Source organism: Gavialis gangeticus, unplaced genomic scaffold, assembly GCF_001723915.1.
Source record: "Gavialis gangeticus isolate Ggan-Ray unplaced genomic scaffold, GavGan_comp1, whole genome shotgun sequence".
NCBI classification, from domain to species: Eukaryota; Metazoa; Chordata; order Crocodylia; family Gavialidae; genus Gavialis; species Gavialis gangeticus.
In genome coordinates this window covers 2984567-2996808 of record NW_017729027.1, presented here as the reverse complement: position 1 = coordinate 2996808, position 12242 = coordinate 2984567, and the positions used below count along the sequence as shown (strand labels likewise).

The window sequence follows — 12242 nt, the reverse complement described above, 5'->3', positions numbered from 1 at the left end:
CCCCCCCCCCCCGACCAAGACTTAAGTTGAGAAGGCCATTTTGTAGTGTAGAAAAGCAGCTGAATGATGAAAACTTTGGCATCAAGGAGAAACGAACCCAGCAATGGAATACAATTGACATCACTAAAAAATTGCTCATTACTGATCGTAGACCCCACATCTAAACCCCTTTGCTTTACCAAGGCAAAGCTGGACAATGGTGATCAGGGTTCATGCTGGACAAGGTAGATATAATTACCTACTACATATATGGAATTTTATTAAAGACCCCAAGTGCAAGTGTGGCAAAATCCAAACTCTGGCACACGTCAGAGAGGAGCATCCTATTTATCATTTTAATGGTCGTATTGAAGACCTGTGCTAGGCTATTGACAATGCTTCCCAATGGATATCAAATCTAAAGTGGTCGTTCTAGCCTCATCCTTAAGTGCTGTTGTTTATAGGTTGCTTTTAAGTTGCTTATAGCTTGCTCCGTCATTCAGTTACTGTATTCCATACTAAGAAATATAGTGAATATACATAATGGATACAAATGATAACAATATAGTTCAATACATTTCCCCTTTTTATAGAAAACCAGAGAGCCAAAAACAGCAATAGGCAATTCTTACAAGAGTGTATGCAACAAAAGTTTGGTCACCTAACTGCAGAAAAATGGCAAATTGCATTCTGAAAATACTGAGCCTAGTCTTGTACCATGGGATTGTCCAACTGGCAGCCCCCAATGGGCCAGCACATGGCCCAAGCATCCTAGTGGCTGCCTCTTCCCTTGTCACATGATGGGAAGGGTCCATGGGTTTGCACATCTACCGCAGCTGGGGTGGGGGACATGATTTGTGCACTGCTGCTGCCACAGTATGGGGAGGGTCTCATACCATTGCTGCAGCTCAGCAGAGATCCTAAAGTCTCAGCATATCTCAGCCTGCATGGGGAGGGGGTAGACCATGAGCCAGGCCACAGTCCAGAGCCAGTTGCGGGGCTGTTCATGCTGTGACCACTGTTCATCCAGGGAGGGTAATCTCAAAAGGGCTAGTTGCACAGCAAATGGCCTGTGCCATGTACAGTTCACCCAGACACACCAGAGTTCATTAGGCCTAGCATAGAAACTTGTCAAATTACATAGCTAAACAATCTCAGAGTGGACAAGGCAAGGGTCGAGATGTATAGGATTGTTTACATTTCTTCTGTTAGTCTCTGCAGTCTTGGATATATGCATAGCTGCAATGGACTTCAAGTGTAAAATACCTGAGTTCTTAGCTATTGTTATCTAGTCTGTGCGTTATCTTATTTTATAATACATGTTATATCCATGTTACTTTCAGTATTGATCATTTAAACAAAAGCACTGATAACATAGACTGGCAGACAAGAAAAAACATATTCATAAAAATAAGACACAAAAGCCCAGCTGACTTAGCCATGCATTTCTACTTTTAGGCTTAGTCTAAGTTAACTTTCAGACCCAGAACTCTGCAGCTTTGAAAACAAAACTGTTTAGTATACGTTCAAAAATAAGCTGTTTAACTTTAGGCGTCTAAATGTTAACTTCAGTATTTTTTTCTGAGCGAAAGTTGATATATTGGGTGAGTGGTGGGATGCAGTGGAGTCAATTTTTGTTTTTTCAAAAAACAGTGATTTTGAGTTCCAGATACATTTTTAGGAAATGGATTTTGCTGAAAGCTTAAAAAAAGTATTTTTTTAAGTTGGGAACAAGGGCTTTTTGTGATATCCTTTTTGGACGAACTGTATAGTTGGAGGAGTGTCTTACAAGTGTTACAAAGCACTTTTCTACAGATTTAGAAACAAACAGACTAGGCTAAATGGGGAGAAATGGTTTGTGTTCAATGTTAATAAGCAATTTTTTTAAACTGCCAAGTTTTGGGAACCATGCTTCATAAGATGAACATGCAGATGAGTAAACTGAAGAGGATACCATACTTGTAGAAAGTGTATAATTGTCTATCTAAACTTATTTTGAACATATCTGGTGATCATTTTTTTTGTTCTTCCTGTTATACAGACACTCTTGGAATATGCAGAAAAGTGGAAGACATCTGAAGATCCTCTGCCGTTGTTGGAGGTATACAGAGTGGCTATCCAAAGTTATGTTAAAGCACGACCTTATCTTACCTCTGAGTGTGAAAAAGTAGCCTTTGTGCTTGAACGCTTATCACTGTGAGTATGTTTTTCAGTGAATTGCACATTATATGTAGATAATATAAATTTTAAGCAATTTCCACTTGATACCGGTTAGTTTCTAGATTGAATTTAAGAGTTGATATTGATCCTTAGTGTTCTAAATCAGGGATGGGCAAAATATGGCTCATAGACAGAATCTGGTCCACCAGGCCATTCTATCCAGCCCGTGGGGCCCCTCTAAAATTTAGAAAATTATTACATGCTGGTGGTTGCCTGTCTAAAAGCTGATGAGGCACTGACAGCAGCAGTGGCAGCAGCAAGGACTGTCTAGCCCCACCCCACCCACCCCGAGCCCCCAACCAGAAACTTCTGCCTAGCAGAAGCTTTTGGCCTGGTGATAGCGAGGCTGTTCCCCTGTCCTCCCTCTGTCTGAGAGTGGAAACTCACCAGGTAAGAATGGACAGTGGGGAGGGGAACGGCTGGAGGAGCAGGATCCAGCCTGGCCTGGCCGGCACCACTTGGTTCCTGGCTCGCTCCTGCTGTGCTGTGCAGTTCCAGCCACTCAGCCAGGAACCATGTGGTGCTGGCTGCACGGCCAAGACTGCACACAGGAACTGTGGGGGCCAGGCTGCTCTGGCTCCTGTTGTGTTCTACAGTCCCAGCCATGCATCTGGAAACCACATGCTGCTGGAGCAGGAGGTGAAAGGGGCAGCAAGCAGGTGGGCAAAAGAGCAGTGGCAGCTGGGCAGGAGCATGGGGCCTATTTCATTGCCCTGGTGCCAGGGCCAGCGGGGGTCCAGGGCAGAGCCCAGGCTGGCAGGGGGGCTCTATGGAGCTGGTCCAGCTCCGCCCCTATCCCTGGGGATAGAATTTTCTCTATGAAGGTTATTTTGCTGTGGAACAAGCTACCGTCCTTTTCCTGAGAGAGCCTGAGGCTGTGGTTTCTGTGTACTGATGCAGGGTTGGACTCCTACAGAGGAGGGAAATCTGCTTTTTATGTATGTGAGGGGTAGAGGAGGTTAATGTTTGCAGGCAGTTTGTGATTTGTGGCAAGGAAACTCAGAGGCTTGGATAGCTTCCCCTTTTCATTTTTTGTATGCACTTAAACGTACGGTTGAACTATGTATTTGCACATATCTCTTATTCCATTTAAAATCTAATGGCTTATATTTTTTTTAAAAATTATAATGACAAAGTTGATTTGAGATTTTAAAGTTAATTCTCATCAAAGTTATGTGAAGTAATATCCCCGTTTACTTTCCAGAAGCTGTGTGGAACTTTTACTGTGTCTGCCTCTTGACTTACCAGAAAATAAATGGGAAAATTTTCAGGCATTTGTACGGGTGAGAATTTTTGGGTTTTTTAATATGAATAAGATGGATATGAAGGGAAATGTTGAATCAGCAGCCTTTAAAAGATGCTTTGGAAGCTTGGGGATATTTAGTTGCAAGAGTTAAGTTAAACTTTCTGCTTCCTTCAGTTAGAAGTCATGCGTGCTGTTAGGTCAGTCAAATCATATATTAATTCAGATACTAGCTTTGAATAATATTTGGCTAAAATTAAAACAAAACTAACATCTGATCCCAAGTATTTTGAAAGATACTTTTAATGGATACTAAAGTTATAAAAAATCATATTTATTTACCTATTATTTGTAACAAAATACTAAAAATGAAATTATGTAACATTGAATTTCACTATTTCTTTTGAGCCAAATCCTTTTCCACCTGTTATGCATCAAAGTACCTAAGTATGATCATTTTCCACGCTGTCATGTAGAATAGAATCAAGTCCTCACTGTCCTGTAAATACTGTTCTGTATTTAGCTAGGACAGTGAAAACACCAGTGAATGTTACAGGTTTGTCAGGCCTTATAAAAAATTTTAATAGGAAAGTATTAGCCATTTACTCTGAAGAGAGGTGCTGAAATTAGCCCCAACCCACACTTATTAGATATAATGGTTGTTTGCACTGAGAGAAATAGAGCCTTTAGCCTGAGAGAAATAAGAAGTAGGAAAATTGACTTCACATTTAACATGCCCTGACATGAGTATCTTGAATCTGAGGGTCTTCATTGTATTTTCAAGTTCTGAAGCATAAAGTAGTTAAGCTTAGGGAGAAGGATTGGAGTAGACTGTGTTACCAAAGGAAATGAGCAATAAAAAACTAATAGTGAACCCCAGGAAAGTTTTGGGTCATGTAGGGAAGTCTTCTTGATAATACTTCCTCTTTTGCTTTCAGCGTTATATGCACTGCCACATCATAAGCCAAAGCACACTTTCAGTATTAGGGAAACATTAGGTTGCCTACAAGCATCACGCAGGTCCACCACTCTAGAGGACTCAGAACATAAAAATTATTAGTCTTTGTTACAGAAACCATCCAGTTTTCTCACTGTTACTAATGTTAGGTTTTGGTCAAAATTTTCTTGAAAGTTATCTTATTACAGATTATTATAGTATCCAAATGTAGTTACTAACTTTTTTAATAGTCTGTGAAGGCATTGTGGTAAAAATTAAAGGAAAAATTAAATTTATCTTTTTATCTGACTCAAAATTAATTTATCTCCACCATGTCCAGTGCTTCAAGATGGATCACAGAAGAGACTGACTAAATAAGATTTGGTGCCAAAGTCTTACCTGGACAGCAGACTTTATTTCCGTGTTTTCACTTGATTTTAATCGCCGTATTGCAATTATACAATAAAAGTATTTTTAGTGCCACAACCCCAGTTTTTTCTGTTAAGACTGTATTTTTAGAAGCCTACCTGACACTATACTGGCATATAGCATGTGCACTACAACATTTAAATTTGCCATATTAAAAAGTCTCCATATAGCACTTAAGATTAATTGCTTGTATTTTTGGTCTTTTAGAGCAAAGGTTTATAAGGACAAGTTCTACTTTTGAGGGGGTTTTTTTATATTAAAACCATATGTCTTTAAGGGGTTTTGTTTTCCCTTGCCATACTTGTGACTCATTTAAAATTTTTCTTCAGGTGTCCCATGAAAAGTTGATGGAGAATGGCAGCTGTGAACTGCATTTTTTAGCTACTCTTACTCAAGAGAAGGGAGCATGGAGGAACCCAGTGCTCTGTGATATTCTTTCCCAGGAACCACTGAATCAGGATAAAGGTAAATTTGTAATACCATACGTGGTCACAACACATACCCGTTCTACAACTATTTTAATAAATTAGCGTTTTGGTGTGACTGATTCTATGTCATTAGTGATTTATGTATAATGCAGCCATCTCTTTGGTGATTTCCTTTATAAACTCAGAAGGGATTTATAAACAGGCTGTTCTGTGTTGAGATGAATGTCAATGCAGAGGTAGCCAACAAAGATGTATTGATGTAAACTGCTCTTCTATAAGTAAAATAAAAATACAGCTATCCCATTTTTACTGCTATATATTTAATAGAAAACTGAAACCATTACCAACATCTGTATTTAAGAAACCACATTTAAAAAACCACTACTGACGCATTTCAGATTTAAGAGATTGCAGTGATTTTGGTCTTTCCTGTGCTCTACAATATTTGAAATACCAATATATATATATTTCTTAAAAAGCAGTAGTGTATGTTATACTTGAGAGGCCTGAAGATAAAAAGAAATATTATGGCAACTCCTTTTCATACTGATTTTGGGACTGGAGTAAAAGTTAGTGCAGTATTGTATATTCAGTACTGATTCCTTCAGCACTGTTACATGTGGAGTCCATTTATGTCACAGCGACTAGGTTATCTGTTCTGATACAGAAATCATCTTTGGCACCAGGGTCTTTTGCATCCCAATCGGAGTCAGCAGCTTCCAGGCTGCCAACCTTGGTGTCAGTGGGCCTGGATTCTACTTCTTTTCTGGTGACAAGATGCACGTTACCAAAGGAGTTAACTGTTTTGATGCTCCTCAAATTTCCCTTGTTAACCTAACTGAGGTTTTAACTAGAGATTGCCTCCTCACTTGTCACCAAGGCTGTTTTAACAGAGGAGACTTTAAGACATCGGTGAGATTTTGTTCCTCTTCTAGAAGAGGATCTCTCATTTTTCTAGTTTCTGGTGAAAGTAATCAAAGGTCTTCCTCTTAGTTGCCTACGGTTCGTTCCTATTTCCCTTCTGTTTTAGAGAGGGAGGATAAGTACTCTCCTTCACAAAAGAAGGCTAGGCCAGGACATCTTGGGTGATATCTCCCAGTGCTTCGTTTTGTGTAACTATATGATCAGTATTGGTTGTTTAAATGATATCTCCAAATCACAGATGGTCAATGATCACCTTCCACAGCTCAGATTCATGCTATAGTCACTTAATCTACTTCTCATTGCATTCTGGGCCACTTCACTCCACTGTGTATTCGTATACTTCAGAAAGCTCAGGATGATTTCAATCCATGTTACCTTGTAGTTTCAGTGGCAGCAGCGAGTCGGTTCAAGATTATTGTATGAACTATGCACAAAACCCCTTTTTCCCTCATTACCATATTATCAAGCTGTTCCTAGTTCCTAAACCAGCACCACCCTCTCTCTCTCTCTCTCCAGCTAATCTTCAGCATGGTCATGTTACTCTAGAATTCATTTCACTATTGTTTGAAAATCCAGCAGTTTCTCCTGCAAAATCCTGCTGATTTGGGAAAATTCTCCTGGGTTTGTTTTCTTGGTAAAAAAACTTACCCAGAGATCCCAGAACAGATAGATATTCAAATGCTGAGTCTCTGTGCAGCCAGGGGGTCCATGTGCACACATCTCTGTGTGCTCTGCAAGCTCCCCAGCAGATGACAGCAGTGCACAGGGCAGCCCTGAGAGGCTGACTCAGACTGCCTTACAGGCTGTCTCCATGCAGCATAATGTGGGGATTGTAAATGGCCAATCTGCTTGGCTGGGGCAGTAGAAACCAACCTGAGTGATACAGTCTCCCTGAATCTTTGGGGGGCTGGAAGCAAAGCCCACTGGAGGACTGTGCTGAGGCTTCTCTCAAAAGGTATGTGTACAGGTGTTCAGTCTTGCAAAAGAAACTTTCCCAGGAGCCATTTAACTCTTCCTGGGATATTTTTCTCCTGAAGCAGCCACTTCTTCTGTAGGAGAAAAATCCTGTACACTTGTGGTTTCTACTGGGAAAGCAGCAAGTCTTGCAGTAGAAACTGAATGTTTATATGTGATCTTATTCTTCTAGTTCCATCTTTGCAGCAGCATAACACTCTCTTAAGATTATCAAATACAAAATTTGGTGCAGTATGTGGAACCACTTGGCATGCCCTACATGCCCTGTGGGTCAATTCCAAGACCCCCCAGCAATACTGGGATCCAGATGTTAGGGCTCTGCGAGCTGGGTCCAGCCCCTGGACTTTATTTTTGACGCTGTCGACCTACAGCAGGGGGGACTGCCACAGCTGGACCCGCATCCTGGTGAGCAAAGGGGACAGAGGGAGCCCTCATTTTCTGTGACAAAAAAAACAAAATCAAACACCAAAATATATAGATATTTAGAATTTATTTATTATAATGATTGAGATACTGGTAGGATTCCCAATTGCTTTAAAACTGTAAATATATCAACAAAATATTGTGTGCAGTTGATACCTATATCTAGATCCATAAATTGTAAGGCCAGAAGGGACCTTGGAAGATCATCAGGTCTAGCCCCCTGCACCCAGGAGGAAACATAACTGGGGTTAGGTGACCCCAGCAAAGTAACTCTCTAGTCTCCTCTTGAAGATTTCCAGGGTAGGTGATTGCACCACCTCTGGAGGGATCTTATTCCACAGTCTGGACACCATGACTGTGAAAAAGTTTTTCCTAATGTTGAGCCTGAATCAGTCTTCCAGGAGTTTGTGGACATTACTCCTGGTTTTCCCCTTGGGTGCCCTGGTGAACAGTTGCTCACCAAGCCCTTGATGTTTCCCTCTAGTGTAGCAGTAAGCTGCTACCAGGTCCCTTCTCAGCCTTATTTTCTTCACGCTGAAGTGTCCCAGATCCCTCAGTCTTTCCTCATATGGCTTGTCTTTTAAGACTCTGATCATATGAGTCGCTTTTCTTTGGATTCTCTCAAGCTTGTTGCCATCTTTGTTAAAATGTGGTGCCCAGAACTGGATGCAGTACTCCAGCTGTGGTCTCACCAGTGCTGAATAGAGCAAAAGAATCGCCTCCTTGGCTTTGGAGATGCATTGATTGATGCATGCCAGAATATTATTTGCCCTACTGGCTACAGCATTGCACTGCTGGCTTATATTCATACTATGGTCTATTATTACCCCCAGGTCCCTTTCATTTGTGGTGCTAGTCAGTATGGTGCCACCAAGCCTGTAGGCGTGTTGGGGCCTGCTCATCCCGAGGTGGAGCACTTTACATTTCTCAGCGTTGAACTTCATCAGGTTGTGACTCGCCCAACTTGCTAGCCTGTCTAGGTCTGCCTGTAACTAGCCTATCTTCAAACATGACCACACTTCCCCATAATTTGATGTCATCCGCGAACTTGGCCAGTGAGCTCTTCACCCCCACATGCAAATCACGATTAAAGATGTTGAAAAGTACTGGACTGAGCACTGGCCCCTGCAGGACAGCACTGCCCACTTCTGGCCAGGATGACACAGATCCGTTCACTATGACTCCCTGGGTTCTATCCTGCAGCCAGTTTCTCACCCACCTGACTGTCTCGGAGTTAAGCCCCAAATCCTCCAATTTTCTCACGAGGACATTGTGGGATACTAGATCAAAGGCCTTTCAGAAGGCTAGGTATGCAGTGTCAACCTACTCTCTCATGTCCAGGTGGCAAGTTACTTGGTCATAGAAGATGAGGTTGGTAAGGCAAAACCTGCCTGCAACAAAGTTATGCTGGCTGTCATTCAGAATCTTACCTTCTGCAAGAACTTTTCTAGGATTTTCCCTAGGCTGGAAGTTAGGCTGATTGGGCTATAATTACCTGGGTCCTCCCTCCTGCCCTTCTTGTGGATGGGCACAACATTGGCCCTCTTCCAGTCCTCAGGGACTTCTCCAGAGCTCCAGTAGTTGTGGAAGAGTTTTGCCAGGGGTTCCTCAGTGACTTTGTCCAGTTCCTTCAGCATTCCCAGATAAAGATCATCTGGTTCTGCTGACTTGAATATGTCTAATTTTATTAATTGGTCATACATCAGTTCTACGGCAATAATAGGAAGGTGATTATTCCTACCATGCTCATCCTCTACTCTACCTGGCGTAGTTTTCTCTTTTGTCTGGTGAAAGACCGAGGCAAAGTAGTCATTCAGGAATTCCGCTTTCTCCTGGGTGCTAGTAACCAGCTCTCCTGAGTTGCTGAGCAATGGCCCCACACTCCCATTAGTTTTCCTCCTGTTCCCTATGTACCTAAAGAGGACTTCTTGTTGTCCTTGGTTCCTGTTGCTAATCTAAGTTCAGTTGCCACCTTAGCCTGTCTTATCTGTTCCATGCAAATGCAGGCCGTGGTGGAATAGTCCTTCTTGGGGCCCGCCCCAAACTTCCATTGTTTATCAGCCTCTTTCTTCTTTCTTAAGAGAACAGTGATTTCCCTGTTTAGCCAAGAGGGCTTCCCAGCCCTTCTGTTACCTTTTCTCTGCATGGGAATGGACTTCCTTTGTGCTTCAAGGATCATGTCCTTAAGGAACAACCACTCTTCATGCATACCTTTCGCTTTTGGTCCCTGGTCCTGCAGAACTTGCCCTACTAGTGACCTAAGCTTGTTGAAATTTACAGTTTTGAAGTCCAAGACTTCAATCCTGATTTCCAATTTATGTGCCTTGCATCAGACAGTGAACATGAGGGTTTCATGGTCGCTGTAGCCCAGACTTCTCTCTGTATTTAAGTCAGTCACCAAGTCATCTCCTTTGGCAAGGACCAAGTCTAGCAGAGCGTCACTTCTGGTTCGTCCATGCACCTCCTGAGTTAGGAATTGCTCCTTAACACAGTGGCCAAGAGTTCCTCCCAGGAGATGTCTGGATAATTAAAATCGCCTATGACGACTATGTCACGTGCATGTTGCAGCCTCAGGCAATTCTCGGGTGAACTCCAAATCAAGTTCCTCCCCCTGGTTTGGTGGTCTGTAGCATACACCTACAGTTAGGTCTCTTTTGCTGCCCCTGCTCCCCCCCGCCCCCACAGCTTGTCCCAGAGTGTGTCAAGCTGTCCGTTTTTGGAGCCGATAATGACCTCCAAGGAGGTGTACTGCTCTTTCACATAGAGAGGAACGCCTCCACCTTTCTTCCCCACCCGGTCCCTTCTGTGCAGGATGAAGCTCTCTATAGCTACACTCCAGCCATGTGGTGAGTCCCACCATGTCTCTGTAATCCCTACTAGATCATAATGCACACTGGAGAGTAGGAGGGCTAGCTCCTCCTGCTTGTTCCCCGTGCTCCTGGCATTAGTACATAGGCACCTGAGCCCTCCTACTAAGGCCCTCATCTTCCTGTCCTGCTGATGGAGAACTATTCCCCAGTTCCCAAAAGTGTGGCTCTCCCAGTGTCCCTGTCTACTGGACTTACTTGTATGTTGGTCCCTGGACATGGTTGAATTTGTGTATCCTCAGCTCCCAACAACCTTAGTTTAAAGCCCTGTCCAGTGGTGGTGGTGTTTTGTTTTAATTGTTTTAATATATAATGGTGTTTCATTTTAATCATGAAAAAACATGGATTTGGGGGGTTTTAATCAGAGGATTTTGGATTTTTAAACAGAGAAAACCAGGATCCCTGGTGATAGTTAAATTGGAGCAGCTTTGGTGAAAGAAGTCATTCTGGACTACTTTCTGCCCCAGTTTAGCTGTCACTTACCACCAAGTATTGCTGATATGTAGTAACTGTATGCTTACTGTTCTGTAGTTAGTCCCTGACTCCCTGTTAAGTAACTTTAATTTGATTGTATGTCTATAACTTTGGTCATCTTTCAGGCTTTTCTTGATATTCCCTAATCAGATGTTTAACAGACCTGGTGGAAGAGCACATCCTGTTCAGACACCATTATTTATTCAGCATTTCTCTGAGTTTCACCCACTACGGAGAGGAGAGCTTGTGGGTCTTGGTACAGATTCTGTATTAGTTGTAGATCTTGCTCATCCATGCCAGTCTCAAGATTTGCATCAGCTTTTCATGGTGGACTTTGTCAAAAGCTGTTTTCATACTCCACAAGGCACAGATGGACTTCTCTGTGCCTTTTCAGGGCTCTTTCATGTAGGGAAGTATACCTTTTCAGGACTTGAATTTAATATAAATCCAAGCTGACTACCAGTAATATGGGAATCTCTTTGCTCTGGCATTGTTGCTCCTGTGATTGTCAATAGCACACTGAGCATATGACTCCATAGTTCCACATTGCCTTGCATTTGGGATTTTAGGCAGAGGAATTAAAATAGGCTGCTTGCAATATTTGGTAGTTTATCTTGCATGTATATTTGATTTAGGAACTGTTGCAGTAATGTCTATGATTCATTGTCTAGATTCTGTATGGTTTTCACAACTATTCCATTATTTCTGGCTGCTGTGCTATTTTTCATTGTCTTCAAGGCAAGATTGAATTCTCACATTAAGATCAGTGGCATTTCTTCTCTTAAAAGACCAGTCTTCTCTCCCTTAATTGGATTGTCAAACAGCTTACTGGTGTATTCTATCTACTTTGTTCTCATTTTAAAAGCATGTCCTGCCATCTCTTGATTTAATACTGAATTTTTTCACTTCTTTCATTGTTCTAGCAGTAAGGTACAGCTCTTTCTTAAGCATGATGTGTCCTATAAGGAACCTCTGTTTCCATACATTTCTGTTCATACCACTCTTCTTTTGATTGTTTTCAGGCCTGTGTAATGTTCTTGTTTGGGTTTTTATATTCTGCAGTGTTCCATTCCTTCTCTTCATTTATAGAAAAATCAGCCCTATGTACACTTGCATGCTTTCCAAATGTGGCATTTCTTTACAAAATTTCCTTGGAGGAATGCCCAGGAAGGACAGCATTTGCTCTTGGACAACTGACAGGCAAAAGGTCCAATATCTTGCTATACGGCAAAGCTTGAAACAGGAGTTTTGGAGAGCTGGAAAGAGGAATTTCTAGGCTTGCTTTTTTGAGTTGACCCATGTAATTCACTCAGGGCTTCAGCATGTAAGTAATTATGGTCACT

General features: G+C 42.0%; 1 protein-coding gene across 1 annotated transcript in view; it reads left to right on the top strand.

Annotated features, from left to right (window-relative positions):
* The window catches only part of ZNF292 (zinc finger protein 292), a 118624-nt gene that overhangs the window by 46606 nt on the left and 59776 nt on the right, over positions 1–12242 (top strand). The window contains exons 2-4 of the mRNA XM_019520324.1: positions 2021–2175; positions 3404–3482; positions 5138–5273. Of these exons, the coding sequence (XP_019375869.1) occupies positions 2021–2175; positions 3404–3482; positions 5138–5273 (370 nt within the window). The remainder of the gene's footprint in view (positions 1–2020; positions 2176–3403; positions 3483–5137; positions 5274–12242) is intronic.